Here is a 23,958-nt window from a genome sequence, read left to right on the forward strand (position 1 = left end):
GAAAGTCTGCAGCGGAGCCCTCCTCCCTGTTTATTGTTCTCCACTCTGGTAAAACGCAATTGAATTGAGGACTCAGCTATTAGATTTTTTGCTCTGTAGAATAAACTGAAATCGTATTCTTGCTGGAAATTATCAATACGTCTTGGAGAGTAAAAGTAAGAAGACAGAGCAAAAGTAGAGCAGAGAGAGAGAGAGAGAGGGGAGGATGAAATAGATGAAAGATGAGGAAGAGTCAATGGGAAGACTTTCACCAACTGGAAAAGGGATTTATTGACATACTGAGGTCAGATGTATATACACTACAGTTTGCAAATCGCATCAAAACTGTAAAATACTGCTCCCTCACAGAGGATGCTTTATTGTGCGCCTGCTAAACCCAGTAAATAAAAAGGGTAGGCATTGAAATGAGGAAGAGCAGTCTTTGCTCAGTGCATGAAAATCCATTCTTGCAAATAATGAAAAAAAAAATAAAGAAAGAATTTGTTTCTGTAAGACAGAGAGAGAAAATAAGGTTAATTCTTTTGCGAGCTCTTGTTTGAAAAGTTTCAAGACAACAAACACGAGGCTCATTTATCAGATGAATTACAGCGTCGACTTTTAAATGAGAGAACAGAAAACAATATCGCACGCAGTCAGCAGAATTTAAAAAACAAAACAAAGAACATCTGCTGCACTCGACAACGCAGAAACAATAACTATATACGACATAGCTTCACCCTTTCGTACAGAATATTAAATCTGTTTCTTTTGTCCTCTAAGTGATTCTGACGGGGATCGAAAGATACAAAGAAATAAAGGGAAAAAAAAAATCTGACTTACAGATTTTAAAGCGACGCATGCACCGGAGGAGGGGGCTGCACAGTGTTTTTGCATCTGTTCTGTGAAATATTGATGACAGGCAGAGGTTGAGGCAAAGCAATAGCTTTAATCCAATCAGTGAACTCAGACAGTAAACATGGTCAGTTGGAGAAATCCATCCCGAAATGTGATTTTGTGAGAACTCATGCGGTGGAGCCAGGGGTCGTGTGTTTGCTAATATGATCTTAAAGAAACAATAGCAGTGGAGGAATATACATACATATATAAACTGTATATATATGCGTCTGCAATTACCCAACGAAGCTCAAAGGTCAAGCAACTGTTCCTCATAACTACAGACTAACAACTGTTAATGGCTAATCCACATAATCCAGCCCTCGTGGAAAAAGAAAGATGAATTTTACTAAGGAGAAACACAATAAAATCTTACTTCCAATAATAATTGTGGGTCATTTTAGTCCTTGTGTTTATATCGAAACCATTTCTGCGTCAAATGAGTGCAGATGTATGTATAATAAAAACAGCAGTTTGCTGCATAGTAACAAATCGACACATTATAGAACACATAAGACACAAATAACAGTTGGAATATAAGCAAGTCATCACTTTCTATTAGATTTTCAGATTTTGAGAATTTAAATACTGACATATTACAACTGGTGGGAATTTAATGACCGAGTCTCATTTCTTTCAATTTGAAGCAAAAATAAATAAATAAATAATCTGAATCAAACGTGTTTGATTCTTTTTTTTACAGTAGCCTGCAATGGACAAATTTAACATTTAGAAGGGAAGAGTGAGGTGAGGGATATTCAGCTACAACATGAAACACACTGTAAAATGCAAACATTAGCATTAGCTTGGCTAGACTAGATTACATGAACAGGGTCAACACCAAAATATATGATATAATTTGGTAACTGAGGGTTAACACAAGGCTACATCAGCCAAGACTAACTGTTGGTGTCATAGCCACACAGCTCCAGCGCTGGAGAAGTGTCTGAACTAAATACTACAACTCCCATGAGCCTCAGCGGGTGAAACCAAGAACAGAATTCAACCACAACTGACCCAAAAACCAAATATACATTGATTTAAGTCGCAGCTTGTGTTTTTAACCATTAGTTTTCCATCTACACTGTTATTACTTTTAAACACATGTGATTGGATGTTTCACACCCAGCTGCATCCTGGGAGTTATAGTTTACTAAGATGCTGTCAGTAATGTACTTCATTTAAAAGGTACATTTTGTAACTTTAGGATATGTTATTGGCAAAAATGGAATATACTATGCATATGTATGTTTATAGGAGTGTGTCATCACTTTAAAATAAAAATAGCCTAAGAACGAGTCTTTTAGGGGAGATATTGTTAGATATCACTGGGCTTCATCCAATCAGGAGCCAGAACTCCACACAGAGAGGCGGTGTCTTCTCTCCGTATGAGGTTAGGCTGTTTATCGATGAATAAATCTATGTGTTTATTTCCAAACATGTTCATGAGGTGATGTAAAGAGAAGGAGGGGGGAGGGGAATGCTAACATCAGTAAACAGGAAGTTAACCAAAAATTGGTTTTAATTGGACCCTTAGGACAATAAAGATGACCCTGATAACAGCCATAACACGACGTAAAAGTTATTTTGGTTTCATAGCGAGGGCTGCGTTCTGTATTAATTTGTACTTTTTAAGATATTTGCAATGATTTCAAATGAAGTCTGAGTGTGTGTCACCTGTTTGTGCTGCACCAGGAGGCCCAGGATGCTCGGGCATGTGCAGAGAGAGGCTGGCAGCCATCGTCGCTTCCCTCCGTCTTCATCCATCCATCCAAAGCCAGCTCTCCTGAGTCACTTTTCATAATTATTGAATTACATTCCTGGCAACCCATTAAGCAGGACATTCTCTTCTTAACCACCTGCTCTTCCCCCCTCCTCCGTCCCATTTTACGCCATCAATCTTTCAGCGTTACCGGAGCCCCTAAAAGCTTTCTGACTGCTCTATAATGGGGGACAGCGCGGGGTCAGGGGGTGCTACAGGACTGTGTGCTCAGGAGCAGTTGATGCCTCAGCATTCGTGGAGGGGAGCGGGGATGGGCGGTGGTGTGAGGGGGCAGCAGGGGTCACTCTGTGTAGCCTGGCTGTAATAGGTCACTGACTGGACCTTCGCCTCTAGAACAAGAGAGGAGAACATGCTGGTATGAGCGATTACTTGACTTTGCACGTGTGTGTGTGTGTCCAGTTGGGTTGCGTAATGAAAAAGTCGACCTGGCAGATACTATAAATCTGTCGTGCTCGGTTAATGAGTGCGGTGAAGCAACTTTATCTCTTTCCTCTCACTGCAGTAGTCTCCTACATTTCCCACAATGCATTTTGACATTGACTTTTAACCTGAAATTAACAACTTTTTGGCTTAAAGGTCCAGTGTGTGAGACTGTAAAGTGCAACAAACGAGGACTCCAACGTACAGTACGTACGTCCCTTTTCTAAGTGCGTCTGCATATTTTGGTGGCCTTCAGATACCAGAAATAATGTAAACAATCTTTCCTGACTCATCATTCTACACTCTTAGAAATAAAAGTGCTAAGTAGAACCATATAAGATTCTTCAGCTAAGATTCTTCGGCTTGCCCTCATAGGGGAACCCTTTTGGAGGGTTCCACCAAGGACCCTTTTAAAACCCTTTATTCAGGAAAGGGGTTTTAAAGAGTTCTCTGGATCAAAATGGTTCTTACTGGAAACATTATGTTAACATTCATGTTACCAAGAACCCTTGAAAAACCCTTCCTTCGGGAAAGAGTTTTTCAGAATCAAATGGTTTCACAATATAAGCAAGATCCTAAAGTACAATAGATATACAATTCTTATTCTATGGGCAATGGTAACCAAACAATTATTATATTAAAGCAATGATACACTTATACAAACGTATGTTGCTCAATTATTATATTCGGTTTCGGCCGATAAACCCTCCTGAATGTAATTATATACATCTTTAAATGTATATCCATTTACAGTGGGGGGCGGTGGGTTTTTGACATTTCCTCTGCGTGGCGAGTCGCTGCGGTGGAGCTTTAACGTGCCGTGCTCTTTTCACCGTGTCGTTCGGGAGAATCCACTCAAGTCAATGTTAAGTGAATAGTAAGGTTAGGCCTGACTTTACCCCGCTGGCTTATTGACTCGCCTGTCAATACCACTGCAGGCCAAATCTATAAGGCCGGCAAATGTTATCACAACATCCGTTTGTGGGGTGTGTGTGTGCACGCTCGCTCATGCGTGCTGGACCTTTAGGGGTCTAACACAATGCTAACTAACAATGTTCTTTGGCATATTACCAACACACCTGCTCTTAGAAAGCAGGAGGTTTAATAAAGGATGTTCAGTTGCTCCTTTGTAAATGAGGCTTACAGGACTTTACTAGCACTGATGTTACACAAGCTTTTGTGTCATCTCTGAGATCCTCAGTTTGAATCTAACCTTCAAATTGGTTTCATACATGGAATAAACGTTACCTTTCCTGACTCCCGCATGCTCAATTGAAATGGCATCTGTTGCCAAAGTGTTCTGGCAATTTTTCCTGACAATCTCTTGCTCCAAGGTCAAAATCTGGGGATTGTGGGCAGAATTCATGACCTGAAAACAGCTCAGGCAAAGCTAAATGTGGACCAAACATCATAAAGTGCTTCATGGAGGTCGTCTGAAAAATAGAGTAGAAAAAAAAGTGAGTGTGAATGCTGCAACACAAGTGACCATCATTTCCTTTGGACCACATAACAGGACTGGTGTACCTGTGTAACTGACTGGCCAACAGTCACCATAACAAGCTAAAGCACAGAAAGTGATTAAATCATGGGAAATTAGCCTAAAAAGTGTGATCATAATGATCTGTTCCATTATAAACAATATCATCCAGCGTTTTGAGGACGTGGCTTAAACCACAGGGCTGATAGGAGGGGGGTGGATGTGCGAAGTATAGGTTGCATTATTTTAAGTGTAGTCCATTGCTAGACTTTCCAAACATACACTACCTCAGCTTTGACTACATCACATGGTCTAAATCCAAATATATATATATGCTGCTGATCGTACAGTAAAGTATTTTACTAGCACACACCAGATTGATGTGACTGGTAAGGCTGGACTTTATAATAAACATGACAAACTCACAAACTGGATAAAAATATGGGCGTCGACTGGGAATCTTAGAGTGGATGTTTCCAACTGTCAATCCCACTGGTGTCCACTTAAATGTCCTTTGCTTTATTATCTATTTGAGTGAGAAGTAGGTTCTTTGTGCAACCAGTGAAGTCGCCCCCTGGTGGCTAATGGCTACTTTCGTCCCACTTCTGACAGAAAAACGACGTCCGCTTTAATTTTATGAAAAATCAGATCAACTGCGACACTGATGGTCGACGCTTTGACGAGAGAGTGATTAGTGATTAGTGGTTAGCGAAGAGGCTGCAGGTCCCGACGAGAACAGCACAACAAACGTGTTGTGTGTGTTTGTGTTTGTGGTGACGAGTAAACAGTCTCAGTTGCAGATGGAGGGCTTCTGCCTCACCTCACAGCAGGCTGCTCTTTACTTAATGCTCAGATTCCCAACGTGCATTATTCACCTCTGACAGCTCACAGCTTTGCATTAAACAAACTTGCAGGTACACACACACAAACACACACACTAAAGAACACACTAAACTTACAGGCTGATATGAATGTAAATGTACTTCACAGCTCCTCACAGCCCATATAAGGTATGGCCTCATCTGCTGCACACTGAAAAGTGACCTTGTAGAACTTAAATATAACATATGCTGCACACACACACACGCACACACACACACACACACACACACACACACACACACAGAGCAAGCATATGAGTAATGAACAACCTTAATAACACCTCCAACTTTTCCTCTTCTCTCTGCTGGCTGTTTAAATTCACATCCCCCTTTAACGTCGCTCTAATCTCATTACTGCTGGGCTAATAGCTCTCCTTCTGCTCCTCCCAGACGCTCTGCCCAGACCTTGGATAACACACACGCACACGCACACACACACACACACACACACACACACACACACATACACACTGGGTGTGTGTTGCTGCTGCAGCAGTGGATACATCTGCAAAGTGCGGCCCAGGGAAAAGAGCTGAGAGAAAGGGAAACGTTGGAGAAGTTGGTGTGCGGTGTTTATGTGCATGTGGGTGAATGTTTTTGTGGGTGAGACGGGGTGAGGAGGGGGGGTGATGCATCAGCAGCCAACTCCACTTCAAAACCCTCCCCTCACTCTCTCTTTCTCTTCCCTGCAATAGAACCACCACCTCCTCCTCCTCCTCCTCCTCTGCCCCCTGAGTAAATCTATAGGGAGGGAAGGCAGAGACAGGTGCATTTCTCCACAAATTGAGTTAGCCGAGACATGCCACATCCAATTGGGCTAAATTGATGTGAGAGTTTGTGATGTCTGCCGTGGGTATTACAGCAAAGGTCAGTGTGCCGAGACAATGACATCAATCTGGTCCACGTGGCCGAGCACTCGGGCCCCCGCCAGCCCCCTGATTCAGATGCAAACCTGCAAACACAGCCAGGGGGAAGGAGAGGGCGGACGAACGCCAGGCTGCAAACTGGTGGGCATTCTGTGATTGCTTTTGAATGGGAAGTAAACAAGAGCTGGACACACCCAGGTTGTTGCCCGCATGTGGACGTTACAGGCGTCTGGTGATGATCGATAAATAGATGCTTAAAAGTCCAAGAAGTTCTTTGGAGGATTTGGGGATAAGTTTAGTGAAACTACGAGACAAAATACCTGTATCTGAGCAACTTAGACTCTATAAAGCCAGAACTTTGTTTGTGCAGCGTTGCTTCCAAAAAACAGAGAAATTAAGTCAGGCTGAACAACGCCAAGGTGCCATGGAAGGTTCCAGGACTGGTGCAGGATCACCTATATCAGATTACATTGTTTAATAATGGGGTTTAAATTGGTGAGTTTTTTTTTTGCCAGTAGAAAATGTGGTTAATCAGCATTCACTCCCTGACATAAATGCAATGCAAGCAGGTTTTTATCGGCTTCTGCTCTTATCTGCAGTAAAGGGAACACAAAACCCCCAGTAATACATTAATTACTCCTCTGTTGGATTAATTTATGATAGCGATGCAACTTTTTCCCAGCATCTTTTGTGGTGAAACGTTTGCCGTTAGCCATGAAAGTTTGAAGTAACCCAGTAGTTTTTTACGAGCACCTTAAAATTGTTCCTGTGCCTTTGAGTTTGGACCGGGGAAGTTTTTGCTGAGCTCCGTTGTGTTGTTGTTGGTTTGTGACATCGCTTTTCGCTAGAGCTGAAACAATCACTTGATTAATCAATTATTAATCGATTACTAAATTAATCGTCAACTATTTAGCTCATCGATTAATCGGTTTTTAAGCTTTTTGCATGATTAAAACAAGATTTCTGGTTGTTTTAGCTTCTTAAATGTTAATATTAACATTCGAGAACATTCTGATCAACATTTTTTAGCATTTTCTGACATTTTATGGACCAAACGATTAATCGTGAAAATAATCGCAGCCCTACTGTTCACACACAAATGACAGTGGGGATGGTTTTAATTGACTTATTTAATGGTTTCACCATTAAAATTTTATTTTACTTGGGTTCCAACAGTATTTTGGCAATTACTCCAAATTCCTCCGGGGGGCGATAGACGTGACGCAGCGGAGCTTTAATGTAAACACCACATTATTCTCAAGTCTGGGCCTGTTTCTCTAACAAAGTCTGCTGCGTGTCATTTTTTTTTTCCCCCTTTGAGGACAAACTGCCAATCAATGTTGGATCCAACACATGAGTGGCAGTGCTTTAAGGCTACTTTGCCTCCACTCTCAGGAAATCCAATAGAAACTTCATCATGCTGTCACCTCGGCCAGGCCCCGCAAACCCAGATTTAAGGGGTATGGCTTTCATCCCACCTCTATTCTGAGAGCCATTTTCTTTGATCACATTAGCGTTATTGCTCCTCTTATGGTTCCCTCCGTCTTCTCACTGCTACTCTATATCAGCCCAGGGCGATTGGTTTTCATTCCGTGGCTTCAATCTGGACCTGGACCAGGCCAAACCCAGACCAGCGTACACCGACGTTAATTTCTATAAAAGCAATATGAACAGCAGAGTTCAGCTCCTTGCTTCACAGGCTCACTCAATCACAGGAACACAACGTTTGACAGAGAGTATTCAAAGGTAGAATAAACAGGGATCATAATTTCAGGAGGAATGCAGCAATAAGCACCAATTTATATGTGTGCGTGTGTGTTTTCAGGTCTGTTTGACCTGATATTTCATTCCAGCCAAGACTTTTCTTTAAAGTACTGGGGGAAGCTGCTTTGCCGTTTGCTTTCGTTAAACACAATCTTTCCTTTTGCCAAATGATTCTAAAGTGACTAATCGTACAGGACAGTCTCTCCGATTAAAGGACAAGTCCTCATCTGCTCTGGGTTTTTTGTGGAACCTCTGGGAGGCAGAAGAAAGAAGGGATCAATTCATCCCATCACTGGATCCCCAGACTTAGAGATTTGTCTGAGAAGCAATTTGCTGTCATTTGCTGGAGAGTGCTGGCCCGATGCATAAACATCGTTCTTAATATGCCAATTCATCATCAGAGCTGCCGGGGGATTCTGGGTGTGTTCTGATCAAATTTGCACCCAGCGATGATGAGGGGCATGTAGGCTTTTGCTGCAGAAAAGTGCAGATCCAGCTATTTGTCACGTCAGGCTTACACAAGGGGGAGGGAGGAGATGCGGCATAGAAGTGCGGCAGATAGAAGTTCACTGCGCTCTGTCCGGCTAAGATGGCTGGTGTGCATTTGTTGCCACAGGTTACAGCTCGGCCCTCGGAGCGGTGATGTTGTTGGGTTTGTTCATTTGGCTCAGACTGATAAAGTTTTGTACAAATATTCAGGGTCAGCAGACTGACTCAGTTGTGAGCATGTGTGGTTAGAAGTTAATTATATATATATATATATATATATATATATATATATATATATATATATATATATATATATATATATATATATATTATTATTATTATATATATAATATATATATATATTATATTTATATTATTTGGTAAAACTTTATATTAGGGAACACATATTAACCATTAGGTGCTTACTAACATTAGTAAATATTAAGCACATATTAACATCTTATGTAGGAAAAATCTTAATTCATGTCGTAATAGAGGTAGAATAGGGTGTTAATACGTGCTTAATGATTATTTATAAAGAGCTAGTATGCTACTTATATATGTTAGTAAGCACCTAGTTAATGGTGAATATGTGTTCCTAATCTAAAGTGTTAGCCATTATTCTTACATTATCCTGGTGTGTCGTCTGTTTATTGTGTTGTTTATTTTATTGCATTGTAGCGTAATTATTGCATTGTCTCTTTATTGTCTGTTATATTGCTTTGTTATGTTGCACTGCGGCCATGCTACATGCTATAGCTGTTAATGGCAATAAAGGAACCTTGAAGATAATTCCTAATTAGTGGACATATGAAAGAACTATTCATTATATACATAATGATAATGATTCTCCATAGCTACATTTCTATAGCTTTATAAATGATATGCCAACAATGCACGTCAACTGTTCCTATCATTTGTTGTCATAGGAATGGAGTCATCTCAAGTTTTCTGAAAAGTATTTCAGTAAATTATGTGTCGTCAATCAGTCTTTTACAGTAACTTTACTTGAGCGGTGTGCTTCTTCCGCCTCGCCTGCTCAGCTGTGAGCCATGTATGTCAGCTCTGTGAGCTTGTGAACAGTGCGTTATATCAAGAAAAAAACAAACGCCCATATTATGCTCCGGCCAATTCACAATCCTCACATTGATTTCAGCGTGACAATCGGATCTACATCTCGCAGCTCTGTGCCGCAGCATCATCCTTCACGGCGCAGAGAGCTGCCTTCTGGGAACAGGAAGTGAATCAGAGTGTGCAGAGGACAGGCACACGCTGATGACTCCCATCTGGCTCTTCTTTTAAGTATTCCGATCCAATCAAATTAGCCGTGATTGATCAACAGGCGCCGCCATTGGACGGTGGCCGTATAGCGATATCAATCACCCGCTGCCATCAATATGGACGGCTTTGTTTTCAGAGGAGGACGGCAAACATGAAACTCAGGGAACTCGACTCCCTCATGTCAAATTTACAGTGTGCAAATTTCTGTTGAGGTTTCTGTTGACGAGGGGGCGATGATGATGATGATGACATTAGGAGGCTAATGTACGAGAATCAGCAAAAACCTCTGAACAAACAAAGGGCAACGAGCAGGGGTCTCACACTCAAATGACCCCGGGGTCACGACACGTCCAGTCTGGTCAGAAGGGGTCACTTTCTCTTTAATAGAGACGGGGCAATAGGATCTTAAAACTGTATCAGGATATTGCATCATGATATCGCAACAATGATATTTGCTACTATAGTTCACATACTTTCAAAATAAAAGTGTGTATTTTGAAACGGAACGATACAAAGTTCATTCACATGATCAGATGTTGTTGAACACTAAGGATCATTTAATGTTCATCCTCAAGAACCCCTTGGTTTCCTCCTTTATTATTATTATTATTGCTGGATTAACAATTATTATTATAATAATAATAATAATAATATTAATAATAATAAAGTTCCACAGTAACATTTATCAATTCAGTTTCTTTTTAATGAGGAAATGAGGCTCATTATATCAGGTATAATATATGTGGTGTGTGCAGTTGTGATTTAAAAGGTTGTTCTAAAAACCGCAAACAGCTATGTGGAATAATACAAATGGAACGGATAATTAAAATTTAATCAGCTTATAATTAATGATGCAGCAGGAAAACCAACTTTATCAGCTGCAACAGGAATTATGCTAATGCATCGATTACAGTATATGTTCAAATAATATATTGTGGTGTATTCTAAAAATGAATGATTGTGCATAATTGCCTGCATCTCCTCATGGGTACATAGTGTAGTTTTGCACTTTAACTTGGGTAAAGTTCTGAATGCAGTATAGCTAATGTGAGTACTTTGTTCCACCACTATTTCCTCTATAATGGCACATTTTAAACAGGATTTTATAGGGAAGTAGAAAGGTTAATGGAATATGAACGTTTGGGACATTAAAACACAGCAGAGCTTCTTGTTTACCAACCTGAATTTAAATCACTGCGAAATACAAGTTAATCTGACTTATTATAGGAACCTGATGTATACATTTTAAAATATAACAAGTAGTCATATAGCTATAGAGGACTTTATGTTGACCCTATATATACCGACAATAAAATGAACAACAGCTCATTATTATAATGTTAAATCATCACAATGGCACACGCTCACATCAGACCCACTTACTTCACTTATGTGTCCACTTATTGATGAATGATTGTGTTTTTGATCAGGCTGAGTGTCCTGTGGTGTAAAGACACTGGAGGCTCATGTGACTCCTTTGACTCTATGGAAATCATAATTCATAGCAGGGGCCTTATATACATAAGTCTGATGGTTTATGCAGATGGAGGCTGCGGGCAACGTGATGTACAACAGGAGAGGACATGTGTTTGGCCTTAACACATAAAAGAATATGAAATTTGGGTGGTGCTGGTTGGGGTAAGGGTGTGTGTGTGTGTGTGTGTGGGGGGGGGGGGGGTATAAGTGCAGGGGGCGAGACAAATTAGGATAGCAGGTGTTTACACGTGGTTGGTGTTTTTTGCATATATTGTAATGCTGGAGCAGAGGAGGGCGTAATAAACATTACAATACGCCGCATGATAATCAATACAATTCACAATGACCTTGACGTTTTATGATGGATTGGGAGACACGGCCTGTACTGTAATTGCCGTCCACCCTTCCCTTCCCTTTCCTCCTTCCCTTTCACCCTGACGCCTCCACTCCTCCACACCCAGCCTCTCCCTCTCTCTCTCTCTCTCTCTCTGTGGCCGTGACATTAAAAACCGCTCCATCATTCTCGATGCGCCGCCTTGTCGCCTGCCGCTCAGATGACCATTAATCGCTTAATTCCAGTAAACCTACGTGCGCACAAAGGCCCGCTGTCTGCCGCTTAATGCATGTGTGATTAAGCTTTTAGGGCCGACCACACGGCATTATTAGCCAGCAGGTCCTTGTATAGAGGGCCAAATGCCTTCAGGGGGCCCGGGGATGGTGTGTGTGTGTGTGTGTGTGTGTGTGGAGAGAGTAGAGGAGTCAGTGAGGGAAGGAGGGAGGAGGGAGGGCAAGTTAATGACACTGACCCTCACTTCCCCAACAGCTATTCAATTCAACAATAATAACGGGTCACGCAGCTGATTTATGAAGCTGAGGCTAATAATTGTCAATTGCTAATGCGGGGTTTTTGGTGGTCAGGGAGGTGACGGTGGTGGTCGTCGCCAATGCCAGTGGACCAAGCTAAATAAAATATGCCTTGACCCCCCCCCCCTCCTCCCCACGTATGGGGTGAAATGCTGGAAAAAAGGGGAAAGAATAAAAGAAAGAAAAATGACAGATGATGCATTTTTTGTGCATTTTTAACTCAGTCTGAGACACAATGTTGTGTGTGTGTGGTCAGTAAGCCGCCACCATTGTGAGGACAATTGGACACTTTAAATGGCTTCTGACGGTTAAGATTTACAGAGATTAGGGGTAGAATTACCCTGATCCCTATATAACCTTAACCTAAATATCATACAATAGATAAGACAAGAGTTAATCTGATTAAGCGTTTTCAAACCCAAACTGAGAATTCTTGAGGATGACTCCACAATAATATGCACTTGTTTTTCATAATGTGCTTGCAAATTTAATCTGGATTATTTGATTTGTTTTCTGTTTGGGTATTAATTGTGTAACTGTCGAGTGTTTCGTATTTGCTGCTGTCTATCTTGGTCAGGACACCCTTGAAAAGGAGGTTCAAAATAATGATAATAATAATAATAATAATAATAATAATGTGACGTCCATTAATGGAAACCAAAATATGTGATGGTAAAAATTTTCCCTTCAATGTTTTGCTATCTGGGGTTAATGTAAGGATAAGGGTAGGCACTGCAATGTCCTCACAACTATAGAGAGACAAGTGCCTGTGTGCGCGCAGCCCCATCCGTCCGCCCGCATGGCTGCAATAAATTAATAACAACCCAAACAATGTGTCGTGGAGAGGCGGATTCAATTACTAAGTTTATTTACAGGGGGGGAAATCTCATGAAGGCCCATTGACCAACGTTAAACAGCGCGGGATGAAACGATGACAAGAGCCCCGATAAGAATTTAATTCCATCTCATTTCAGACAATTTTATGAATCAAATTCTTGAACACTGGCAAGAGATTTAATGATCACATCTTTGCGAAATCTTATTTCAGAAGCGGTCGATGGCATTTCTCTGCGTTAATGTCGACTTAGAGGTTGGAGTAATTTAGTAATTGATTCCTTGCCTGGCTCTCGCTCGTGCCAAGGCCGCGTTTGAGGGTAATATGTTTCCTAATCTTATCCCCCGGAATAAGATTTTTATGTTAATCCACTGGCTGGTCTCTTGGTCACTTGAGAAGCGCAGATAAAGGCTCAGAGGGGCCGGAGAGGCCATGGAGAGAGGAGCGGTGTGCATGAACTGGAGATCAGGGAAGAAAAATGGAAATTTAAAAAAGCAACACATGAATTAGAATTACATATTTACCGATAACAAGCTAGAATATGAAATTTCCTTAAACAGAAAAAACACAAAACAAATCAGCGGTGATTTGTGCCAGAGTTAAATTACGCACGAGGTAAAAACGTCTATAATAACACTAACATCCACATGACAGAGGTTGCATCATAATATTGACGTCTTTTGTGCTGCACACTCTGGGTTTTTTCCCCTTACCCTTTGCAGACACTGGGAGAAGGCACCACAACAGCTTCTAATTTAATTTCGTCTCTTCTCCAGATGTCACTTTCCATCTGTGCGTTTGGAAACGCGATGCGCCTTTTACGCATCGGGCCTGGAGCATCTTTACAGTCTGGATCTCTCACTCTCAACATATTTGGTTTCACATCTTAAAATTGGATCACATATGGTATTAAACGGGGACACAGTAGAGGACACTGTCATGTTGTTGTTTTTGGATTATAATTATTAGAATAATTATTGTGGGGCAGGATTTAATTTTTTCTTAATCTCGCGTATATTTCTGCAGGTGAAACTCCTTTGATCCACGCTGTCAAATGGAGACATCACACTAAATTGCCACAGGAGCATCCTCATCCTCCCCCCAGAATTATTTTTTTATCTGCTCGCGAGACCCTCCCCTGCAACACGCGGCCTTATTAATAACCGTTTTGATAAGCGTAGGATTTCCTCGGGCGGTGAAGTGAGACATTGTGGGTAAACTGTGACAGCGGGACCCTCCCATCGCTCTCTCTCTCTCTCTTTATCCTCCTCTGCTTCTTTGCCTTTTCGGGGGAGTGGATCCATCCAATCCATCCAGAGACAATGGCATTTTGTTCCTCTGTTTTTGTCCCTCCTGTCCACCCGCATTCCTATATTGCTGAGCAACGACGGTGCGCACTAAATGGAGAGGAGTTGCTCCCATATCCCGCGCTATTGTCCGGCACTTGCCAGGGGAATTTAGGGTCTTGCACACATCGCATTTTGCTGATTTATTTAAGTGACGGCATATGGTTGAAGCCCTTTAATGTGCCACATAATTACGAATTAACCAGCACTTTATTCATCAAGGGGTCATTATGTTACTGTAAATCACCGTTTTCACGCGGCGCCCCCTGATTTGGCAACTAAATAATAATAATTACCTTATTTATAGCACCGTTTAAAGCAGAGTTTATGGAGATGCACGTGTTTTGTTTAAGAACCAAAACACGGAACCTGCAGCCATTGCGCATATAAAGGTAACTGTGCACGTGATAATGGTGCACAAATCAAATAATGTTATAGAATATATATTGTCAGATTAGATATTCCACACTGTGTCTTCTCGGACCAGCTGAAATAATTAAAAGATGTTGAAACTATAAAAGAAGGGGGCGTTTCAATAAGCTGGTGGAAGGACTATAGAGCGTGTTGGAATAAAGAGCAGCTTCAGTGAAAGAAAGCGATGGCTAAAAGCTATAATTGTATTTGCCTCGGCGAAATATCAGAAAAGACTTCTCGTTTCTTTGAGCGTTATTAGATTAATTCCCAGAGATGGCTGCTTTCTTTTTCTCGCTGGCTGCCAGACGCGTGGAGGGAGGACGGTGAACCATTTGGCTCTTTGGTTTCAATAATCAAATTAACCATTTGGTACAACTTTTGGGTCCCGAATGCTCGTGTGTGGAGAGAAAAGGCAGGGAAATAGGGAAAAAAAGGGGAAGAAAACATTTACATAATAGGGAGCAGGTTGTGTCAAGAAAGAATTAACTTTTCTTTCTTTTCCTGGCGTTTATCTTTGAGAAGACAATATACACAGGGAAGAAAGGAGAGCATCACAGTGCAACACGTCAGCAATTGTGGAGGAAAAATAATGGATGGCGAATCTGTTATAACGCAGGCTGCACCTTGAAGCTTTTACGCACGAACATTTTGATTTATAAAAAGCATATTCTGCATTAAATGTATTAATTTATGCTCAATTTATACTGATACCAGCATGTGAAAATATGATTGTTTTATTCTTTTAAAATATTTTATACTATAAGATCACAAACTGATCTTTTATTGTAATATTCTTTTTTTTTTTTATCCCTAAATCTATATTTTCCACCTCCTTCTTTGATTGTGACGACAAATAAGATCAATATCGTCAAGGACGAAATGGAATCACACATTTGTGAGGTTCTGTGGAAACAAGTAAATAAATACAATGTAAAAAAAAGAAGAAAAAAGATCTATAATAATTCTATAATAATAAAAAAAGATGTAATAGATTGTGAGACAATCGTTTATAATACCCCGTGTCCAAACTGATATCACTATAAAGAAACGCCGGGATTATTGTGGGGAATATCGTGGTGATTTTTTCCCACAGACAAAGAGGGAAAACCACACGTATATCAATCACGCAAATTCAAACATCAAACACTCATCCATTAGATTTAATCGATGCGCCATCATTCATGTCGCGCCTTTTCGTGTTTGGAAGAGAAATACTGCAGCTTCCTTCAGACGAGGACTTGAACTCGGTCCTGTGGAGAGAAAGAGAGAGAGAAAATAAACACACATTGTGCGTGTGTGTGTGTATGCGTGTGTGTGCGCGTGTGTGTTAGCGCCATCCAAAACCGTTCACCTTATTACACAAACCAAATTAAGCACTCAGCCAATATTGTGAGCCTAAGAGGTCCGATGAAAGCTTCACCAGTTCGTTACTTTCATTAGAAAGATGTTATTTGCCAAATAAACGGAATAATGAAAGTAATAAAGACAATTACAAACTCATTTGAATCATAAACACATACACACACCCATGCGCGTGCCCACACAAACACGGAAGTTTGGAATGAGATGATGATGATGCTGCAGCAAAGAAACGCGCAGAAAAACGCGTTTGTATTTGGCAAAAGTGAATCAATTTGTTTTCTTTCTGTGCGTAAATTGGAATCAAATCCTTGGAGAGAAAATGTGTATGAAGCAGAAACAAAAGAGTATTATTATTATTATTATTATTTTATATAAATAACTCAAGTGCAGTGTGACGTTGGAGGACAAATATAAATTATATTAAAAAAGAGGGTTATTCTTACAATAATCCGGATGTGGATGTGTTCTGGTGGAAAAACAACTGCATCAGCCATTTATCTGTGCAGTAACACTTTCCTAAAACAACACTTCACTGATATGAAAGAGAAAAATCACATCAGTGCAGATTGTTTCAGTGTTGTTTTTGCACCTGAGAGGAGGCACAAACAAACACCTGAAAATCATTGAAAACGAGCTGAACCTGATTTGTATTGTTCCACATTTGGGCCCAGCAAGTCTTTATAGTATGTCTAAACGACATATTAGGTGATTCTATAGTTGATAATAAGGACGCTCCTGTTATTTGGCTGCTTCAGAGTCATCGTGCACACAGTGTGAGCATCAGCAGACACACAGAGAGAGAAAGCAGAGGCAGAAGGGGGGAATACTCTGTGAAATCCTGCCCAAGGTATACGGTCGCTTAAAAGGCTTAAAAGCTTGGAGAAAATTGGATCAGGGAGAATCGTCACCCAACTTTCATTATTTCCAAGTGGTGTGATTGAATTAAAGGGCAAGATGGTGGTTGGAGAGGAGTGGGGTGGATGGGTATAGAGGTGGGTGGAGGGGCGGCGGTAGTGGTGGAGGAGGGTAGGAAGGGGGGGGGGGGGCGGGGTGCGTAATGGCGTGGTATTAAATTCTAATTAGAGATGCAGGGGATCAATGATAGGGAGGTTGGACAGCCCGGGCCCCCAGTGCCAGCCCAATAGACTGATGAGTTATTGTCATGTAAAAAAGCGCTAGCAATAAGACCAAACGCTTTGCTATTGTCCAAGCGGAAAGAGCCAAGTTTATTATGAGGACTATATGCTCTAGAGACCTCGGGCTAGGCGGCTCTTAGGGGGCTTTTCATAAAACAGGGCTAGGTTGCTATAAAGGAGGCCAGTTTTGGAGCAGGCGCTGAGCAGTGAACATCTACCCACCGTCCAGCCTCCTTCTTTCCATCCAGTTCAAACCAAACAAGTCATCTTTTCCCCACAACTAAACCTCAGACAGACCGCGCGTAATCCTCTTTTTTTTTTATTATTATTTTTTTCTTTCCAACCCATTTTTTTGTGGGCTGTTTTTTTTTTTTTCCTGGAAGTGCAGCTTTCTAACTCCACCGAGCCTTCTCAAATGTATAAAATGGAGTATTCTTACCTAAATTCCTCTGCCTACGAGTCATGTATGGCCGGGATGGACACGTCGAGCTTGGCATCGGCCTATGCGGACTTCAGCTCGTGCAGTCAAGCCAGTGGGTTTCAGTACAATCCCATCAGGACCACGTTCGGCGCCACCTCCGGCTGTCCGTCCCTCACGCCGGGGTCCTGCAGCCTGGGGACCCTGCGGGACCACCAGAGCAGCCCGTATGCCGCAGGTAAGCAGCGGATCCGGAGCCTCAGCCCGACGTATTATAGGACGCGCCTTGATTGCATTTGAAAATGGAAATGTGTTTAGTATTTACCAAACGAAATTTGCTTACACAAATGAAAGAATTTATCACGTTAGAAGCGATTGCAGGCAAGCGGTAATTCGGTTACGGGGTTATACTATCCCAGTCACACCCAAAACCGCCAACAGAATTATCGTAAGCTGCCAAAATGATAGGCATAATTTATTTACTTTGCGATGAGACATAAAGCTTGGCAAATAATTAGATAACCAAAGACTAAAGCTCATTATTGACACTGAATTGCAGTTACAGTAGCAACAAGCGGCGCGAACGGGAACATTATGACAAGTTCTCAAAACTTGAGCCTCAATCTGAGGAGCAACAATTAGTTTAACGTTACAATTAACCGCATCACAGGTCAACAGCGTTATCAGCTGTGAACTAATTCACGAGCAATCACAGCCGTAATGGGATTGAGAGCTTCTGCTCAGCGTCCTTAACAGGATTTTAACACAAAATATCGAATTTGAATTTCCATCCACTTGACAACAATTTCACACGCTCCACATTTGTATCTCACCCTCACACGACTGCACAGACAATAAGTGACATTTTCGTTTCCTTTGCAGTTCCCTACAAACTCTTCACGGACCACGGTGGACTGAACGAGAAGAGGAAGCAGAGGCGCATCCGGACCACGTTCACCAGCGCACAGCTCAAGGAGCTGGAGCGGGTTTTTGCTGAGACTCACTACCCGGACATCTACACCAGAGAGGAGCTAGCACTGAAAATCGATCTGACTGAAGCCAGAGTCCAGGTACACACCGCCACTTGTTCTGCAACATGCGCCAAAAACTGCACGTTACGCACGATTACGCATGGGTGGATTATTACGCGGATATTACAAAATCCAATTTGTAATCACTTTTATAGAAGAAGCTTTACACGCGATGAACGCATATTGTGGTTATAAATAATTAACTTAACGCGTTCTCAATTTCCCCAGGTGTGGTTTCAAAACCGTCGCGCCAAGTTCCGCAAGCAGGAGCGGGCAGCTGCAGCGGCCGCAGCCGCAGCCAAGTCCGGTTCTGGCAAGAAGTCCGACCCCAGAGACGATGACAGCAAAGACACCAAATCCACCGACCCCGACAGCACAGGAGGACCGGGCCCGAACCCGGTGCCCACCTCCAACTGCGGCGGACCGAGCCCCACCGGTGTCCAGGTCAACACCACCGGGAACGGACAGTTGGACCAAGTGAAGACCTCCGTGTCCAACGGCATGGGAGTGACAGCACCGAGCCAAGGCTGGGCCACCGCCCCGGGAACCATCACCTCTATCCCGGACTCACTGGGCGGGCCGTTCGCCAGCGTACTGTCGTCTTTGCAAAGACAGAACGGAGCCAAAGCGACATTAGTAAAGACCAGCATGTTCTAATGAAGCAGGCGAGCAGAGCAGAGGAAGACAGACAAGTGTCCTCCTCCTAAGACTGAAAAGCAATGACCCAAACCAGACTCACGGACAATAACAAAAAAACAAACCGTTAAAAAGAAGACGAACAAACTCCTTGTTATTTTATTTTTGATGCCTTGCGCCGTTTCTTGTTGTCCTTCTCGCTGTAAAAATAACCATCTTGGCGAGTCATTGTCTTACAATATACAATAGTTTTTTTTTTCTTTAAAACAACTTGAGCGACAATGTTTCTAGTCATATATGAGGGGAGCAAAGACTGAAAGGCATTTTACTGTACTGACGTCAACACGGTGACACTTGTTTTTTTGAGCTGATTCGTGCGTAAAAGTCCACAGCAAAGATGCTTTTTTTCCATCTTAAATTAAAAAAAAAGTTCCTCGTGTGTGTTTTAAGGAAAAAAAAAAGGTCACATTTCAGACTGGATGACGTGACTTGTTACGGTGAATCACAGACAAAAGACCTGTGCGCAGTGGAAAAGGCGCGGTGCCAACGGGAGCCTCGTTTAGTCACTTTTACATGTCAGAGTTCAACAGCTGCTTTGTTTGGTAGAGAGACGTTTGTCCACAACTGAGGATGCTCACTCGTTCTCTGTCTCATACCCCACGCCCTGATGTAACAACAACAAACAACATCCGATAAGGACGCATTTCTCATTTTCTCTGCTCTCTGAAGACACAACAACCGACTGCGTGGACGTTTCCGTTCAAGAGTTTAGTTTCTTTAAATTATCGATATAAAAACACAAATGTTTCCTCGAGAGAAGAAAAAAAAAAAACAAAAGGCACAAACTTACTGCAATGTTCACCTCTGACAGGAAAATCTGTATGTTTTGTGTGTCTTTCTACGGCAGTGTTTTTGTGGCTCAAATTGTATAGTGTTAATATGTATTACTGTCTCCTATAGTTGAACCATAGGCCATATCTAGATCGATCACACACACAAGTCCTTTTTTGATGTTTTACAAACATTTTCCCTTCGAAGAATTTATTTTGGGTAAAGGAAGGAAGAAAAAAAAAAGAGTTAAGGGAATGGATGCAAACATTGTATTTATTTCTATTTACTTTGCATGTTGTCTTTTTGTCTGATTTTCTGTTTGTTTTTTTTGTCAAATATTTTTTTTTCCTCCACCATTTTGTGAGCATTATGTAACATGTTTTTGTCCAGGATCTGAAAGTTATTTATATGTAGGTAATGAATGCTTATATTTAAGAAGGAAATATTTCTACATGTGCACATAGTTTTCCAGGTGTACCATTGAAATGGTTGTTGATGATAAAAAAAAAAAAATAATAGCCCAAGATCATTTTTGTCATGTTTTTTCTTTTTTGGGGGTAAAACAACACAATTATTCGTTTTTAATCCCCTAATAGATATAGCAGGTTTATATAATCTTCCGTTTTTAAAATCCCAAAAAAACTTTTTTTGCTTAATTACCAGTTTGATTGACAAGGCCTGAGATTTCAGCACCATGGACAGCGCCGCACCAATCACCCCAATGATTTACTTTTTCTCAAATAGAAGTATACATTTACTCTGCACCTATTTAAACACAGTGTGTTAATCTGCTAGATTATCAACAGTGGGTGTGAACGGGTACAGAAAGTGTATTTATATAATATATATATATAATACACATACAAAATATGCATTTTAACACATTTAACATCAACAAATCCGCAACAAAAGTGCAACAATGGAGAATAGATTTAAAGAAAAACAACATAATTATACTAGAGTGACAAAATACCATATTGACAATTGTGATTCTTAATTAAATCTTCATTTACACAAAAAGTAATATAAAAAAATATATTAAGATTTTACCTTTTTAAGAGTCAATGAACAAAATGTGTGTTCTTGCCTGAAGAGCAAGATGTTGGGGCAGTTCATAATCACAATTCTTTTTATTTGGATGATATTGAAATTTAAAATGGGCCTCAGTTTGCACTTATATATTTTCACAGATTTTAAATCTGTAAGGATTCTAGTAAACACATGTTCAACTTTATCTAGATTGTCAATTAAGTACCACCTTTGGCAGAAATTGCTAAACCTGAACCTCATAATTATCAAATTAACACTATATATCCGTCAGGCTTTAAAAAAAAAAACACGGACAGAGGCAAATTTTAAATTGATCACATTTTATTTATAAACATACGGTATATGCTATAAATGCCATTGCATTTTAACATCAAATTAACCTATATATATCTTGGGATAGTGTTCAGGTGAATATTACAATAAATACACAGACGTGAAAAGGTTTTCCATTCCCCAGCTAAAGAAGACTGACGTCTGAATATAAGAGTTCCGTCTCAAAGATCCCGCTATAAGAGACTCAGCCGACATTTATTCATCAACTAAATGAGAATTTTAAGAAAAAAAGAAAAAAAGAATAATAATGAAATACACATTCGGAACAGAAGCTTAAAAAATACTGCAGATCAGAGCGCGATGAACCCGGAGAAGCTCGGCTACAGGTGGAGGAGGAGGACGAGGAGGAGGCTGCTAGTTTGCTTCTTTTTTTTTTTGTACAGCAAATAATTTGGTTTTAGGCTTAAAAACGTGCATTAAACATAATAATAATAATAATAATAATAAACATTCACAGATACATAACTGAGCTCTTTTTCCATACGAGGTCATAAAAATGAAAAGAAGCAACTGACTCAAAAATATCCAGCCGGTGGCAACTGAGGTGCGACTGCTGCTGGTTTGTGTGTCCATGTGTTTCACTACAGATGTTTTTAAAGTGATTTATAAATGTTTTCTATGAATGTATACTACTGCTGAGCAATTATAAAAATTACCTCAATATCATACAGAAGTATATATACATATATATATATATGTGTGTATATATATATATATATTCGCTCTAGAGCAAAACATTCAAAATAAAATCAATGGTTCCCCTGCAGTATATATACAATATTAATATATATATATTATATATGTACTGTGTTCTCCCAGATATACAACAGTTGCTTTCCTGTGCTTGCATTGATCACTGCAAATCACAGGGGAACAAACGGAAAATTTAAAACGACATTAATGTGAAAATAAACAGTTACGAAGTGTGATGTAAGGAAGGGGCTGCAGTTTGTCCATCTTCAAATTTTGGCCAAAGTCCCTCCCTCCCTCCTTCCATCGCTGCCTAAATTTAAAGATCAAAATAATCGGAAAACACCACAGAGCAGCTGGTGTTTTATCCGTTCTCCTGCATCACCTTGCTGTCTTTCTTTCTTAAGGCACATTAAAGTCCTGACCGAGGAACAACCTTCTGCGACCCCACAGCTGTTATTGCCCCCAGTGATGAACTACATCCATAATGTGTGTTTGGATTAGATTAGATAAGATTATGTCATTCTGAGCACAGAACATGTAAAGAGATCATTGTTTGGGCCAAATGATTAAAAACATAGTGACATCCTGTTGTTGGGTTTATAGTGACCTTTGTTTCACTTCTTAAAAATGTGTAATGTTTAAAAAAATATTCTGCAGATGCATCAAATTCATGTTAATATTCAGATCCAGCCTGGATTCTTATCATCCCCCCAAAAAATTAAGAAAAATTTGTTTTTTCCATCATATGGAACCAAGTGCTTTTCATCAACCTTTTCTTTTTCCATCCAGGACAAAAGCAGAATCTGATTCTACTTAAGTGAGACGTGAACAAGAGCATTCACCTCAGAGCGTCCGTGTGTTTGTTTGAAGTGAATCTGTGACCGTGTGTTTTCTCTTCAACATGGCCGCCGCCGCCGCCCCTCACAACAGTCTCTCTCTTCTTCTCCCCCCTTTTTTTTATCTCGCTCTTTCGTGCTGCGTGATGAAACAGTGAGTCGGTGACGGCACGGGGAAAAAGCAATCAAATCCAGATTTCCGCTCACATATTTGTGTTTGGATGTTTTGTTCGTATGGAACCTTTCGCTCCCATTTGGCCACGTGATGAGTCTCGGTGTGATGTGCAGGTAATTGTGTTAAAAACAGGGACTGGATTGAACCTTGTGCTTTTTTTTGTTCTGTAGAGCGTCACAACGTGGTGGGCTGCCCAGCAGCTTGAAAGGGGAAAAAACACACACAAAGAAGAAGTAAAAAAAAGACCAGAAATCACCATTATTTTCTCAGGTTTACACTGATTTTGAATCAGAATTGGGAGACAATGAGTCAAGTGCCTTTTCATTGAATCGCCCCTCTGATTTGATTTTGTGGTTTTCCCGATCCACAGATGATACGGGAAGCTTCTGTGCAGTGAAGGGAGAAAAGGATGGAAAATTACAGTCATCCTCTTCCTCCATCTTAACGCGTCTTTATTAAAGCAGCGCTGCTAGAAAATATTTCATATTAAAAAAATCCTGGCCTCATCAGCCTCACAGCAGGACTGCAATTAAGCATTAAACCATTGAAACGCACCTTATATTTAATCTTTAAAAAAGGTGCCACGTTTACTTAAAAAATAATTAATCAACCAATGTTTTTTTGCTCCGTTTGTGTCCTTTCTGTGTCTGAAAAACACATTTATTCATTAAAAAAGGCCAGACATTAA

The 23,958-nt window shown here is 40.7% G+C and overlaps 2 protein-coding genes across 3 annotated transcripts in view; one reads left to right on the forward strand and one right to left on the reverse strand.

Annotated features, from left to right (window-relative positions):
- Window positions 1-17,682: 17,682 nt before the first annotated feature.
- Window positions 17,683-19,373, forward strand: phox2bb (paired like homeobox 2Bb; the record flags this gene model as incomplete). Its single annotated transcript, XM_083891326.1, has 3 exons — window positions 17,683-17,923; window positions 18,568-18,755; window positions 18,945-19,373. 3 exons carry the CDS (start codon window positions 17,683-17,685, stop codon window positions 19,371-19,373), a joined length of 858 nt encoding a protein of 285 aa, XP_083747452.1.
- A 2,177-nt stretch (window positions 19,374-21,550) lies between these two features.
- LOC310929123 (LIM and calponin homology domains-containing protein 1-like) overlaps window positions 21,551-23,958 on the reverse strand; it is an 85,296-nt gene continuing 82,888 nt past the window's right edge. For both annotated transcript variants that reach the window (XM_083891834.1, XM_083891835.1), the window contains one exon: window positions 21,551-23,470. In XM_083891834.1, the coding sequence (XP_083747960.1) occupies window positions 23,445-23,470 (26 nt within the window). In that variant the 3' untranslated portion in view covers window positions 21,551-23,444. The remainder of the gene's footprint in view (window positions 23,471-23,958) is intronic.

The sequence above is a fragment of the Microchirus variegatus genome, assembly GCF_963457635.1.
Source record: "Microchirus variegatus genome assembly, chromosome: 6".
Classification (NCBI taxonomy): domain Eukaryota; kingdom Metazoa; phylum Chordata; class Actinopteri; order Pleuronectiformes; family Soleidae; genus Microchirus; species Microchirus variegatus.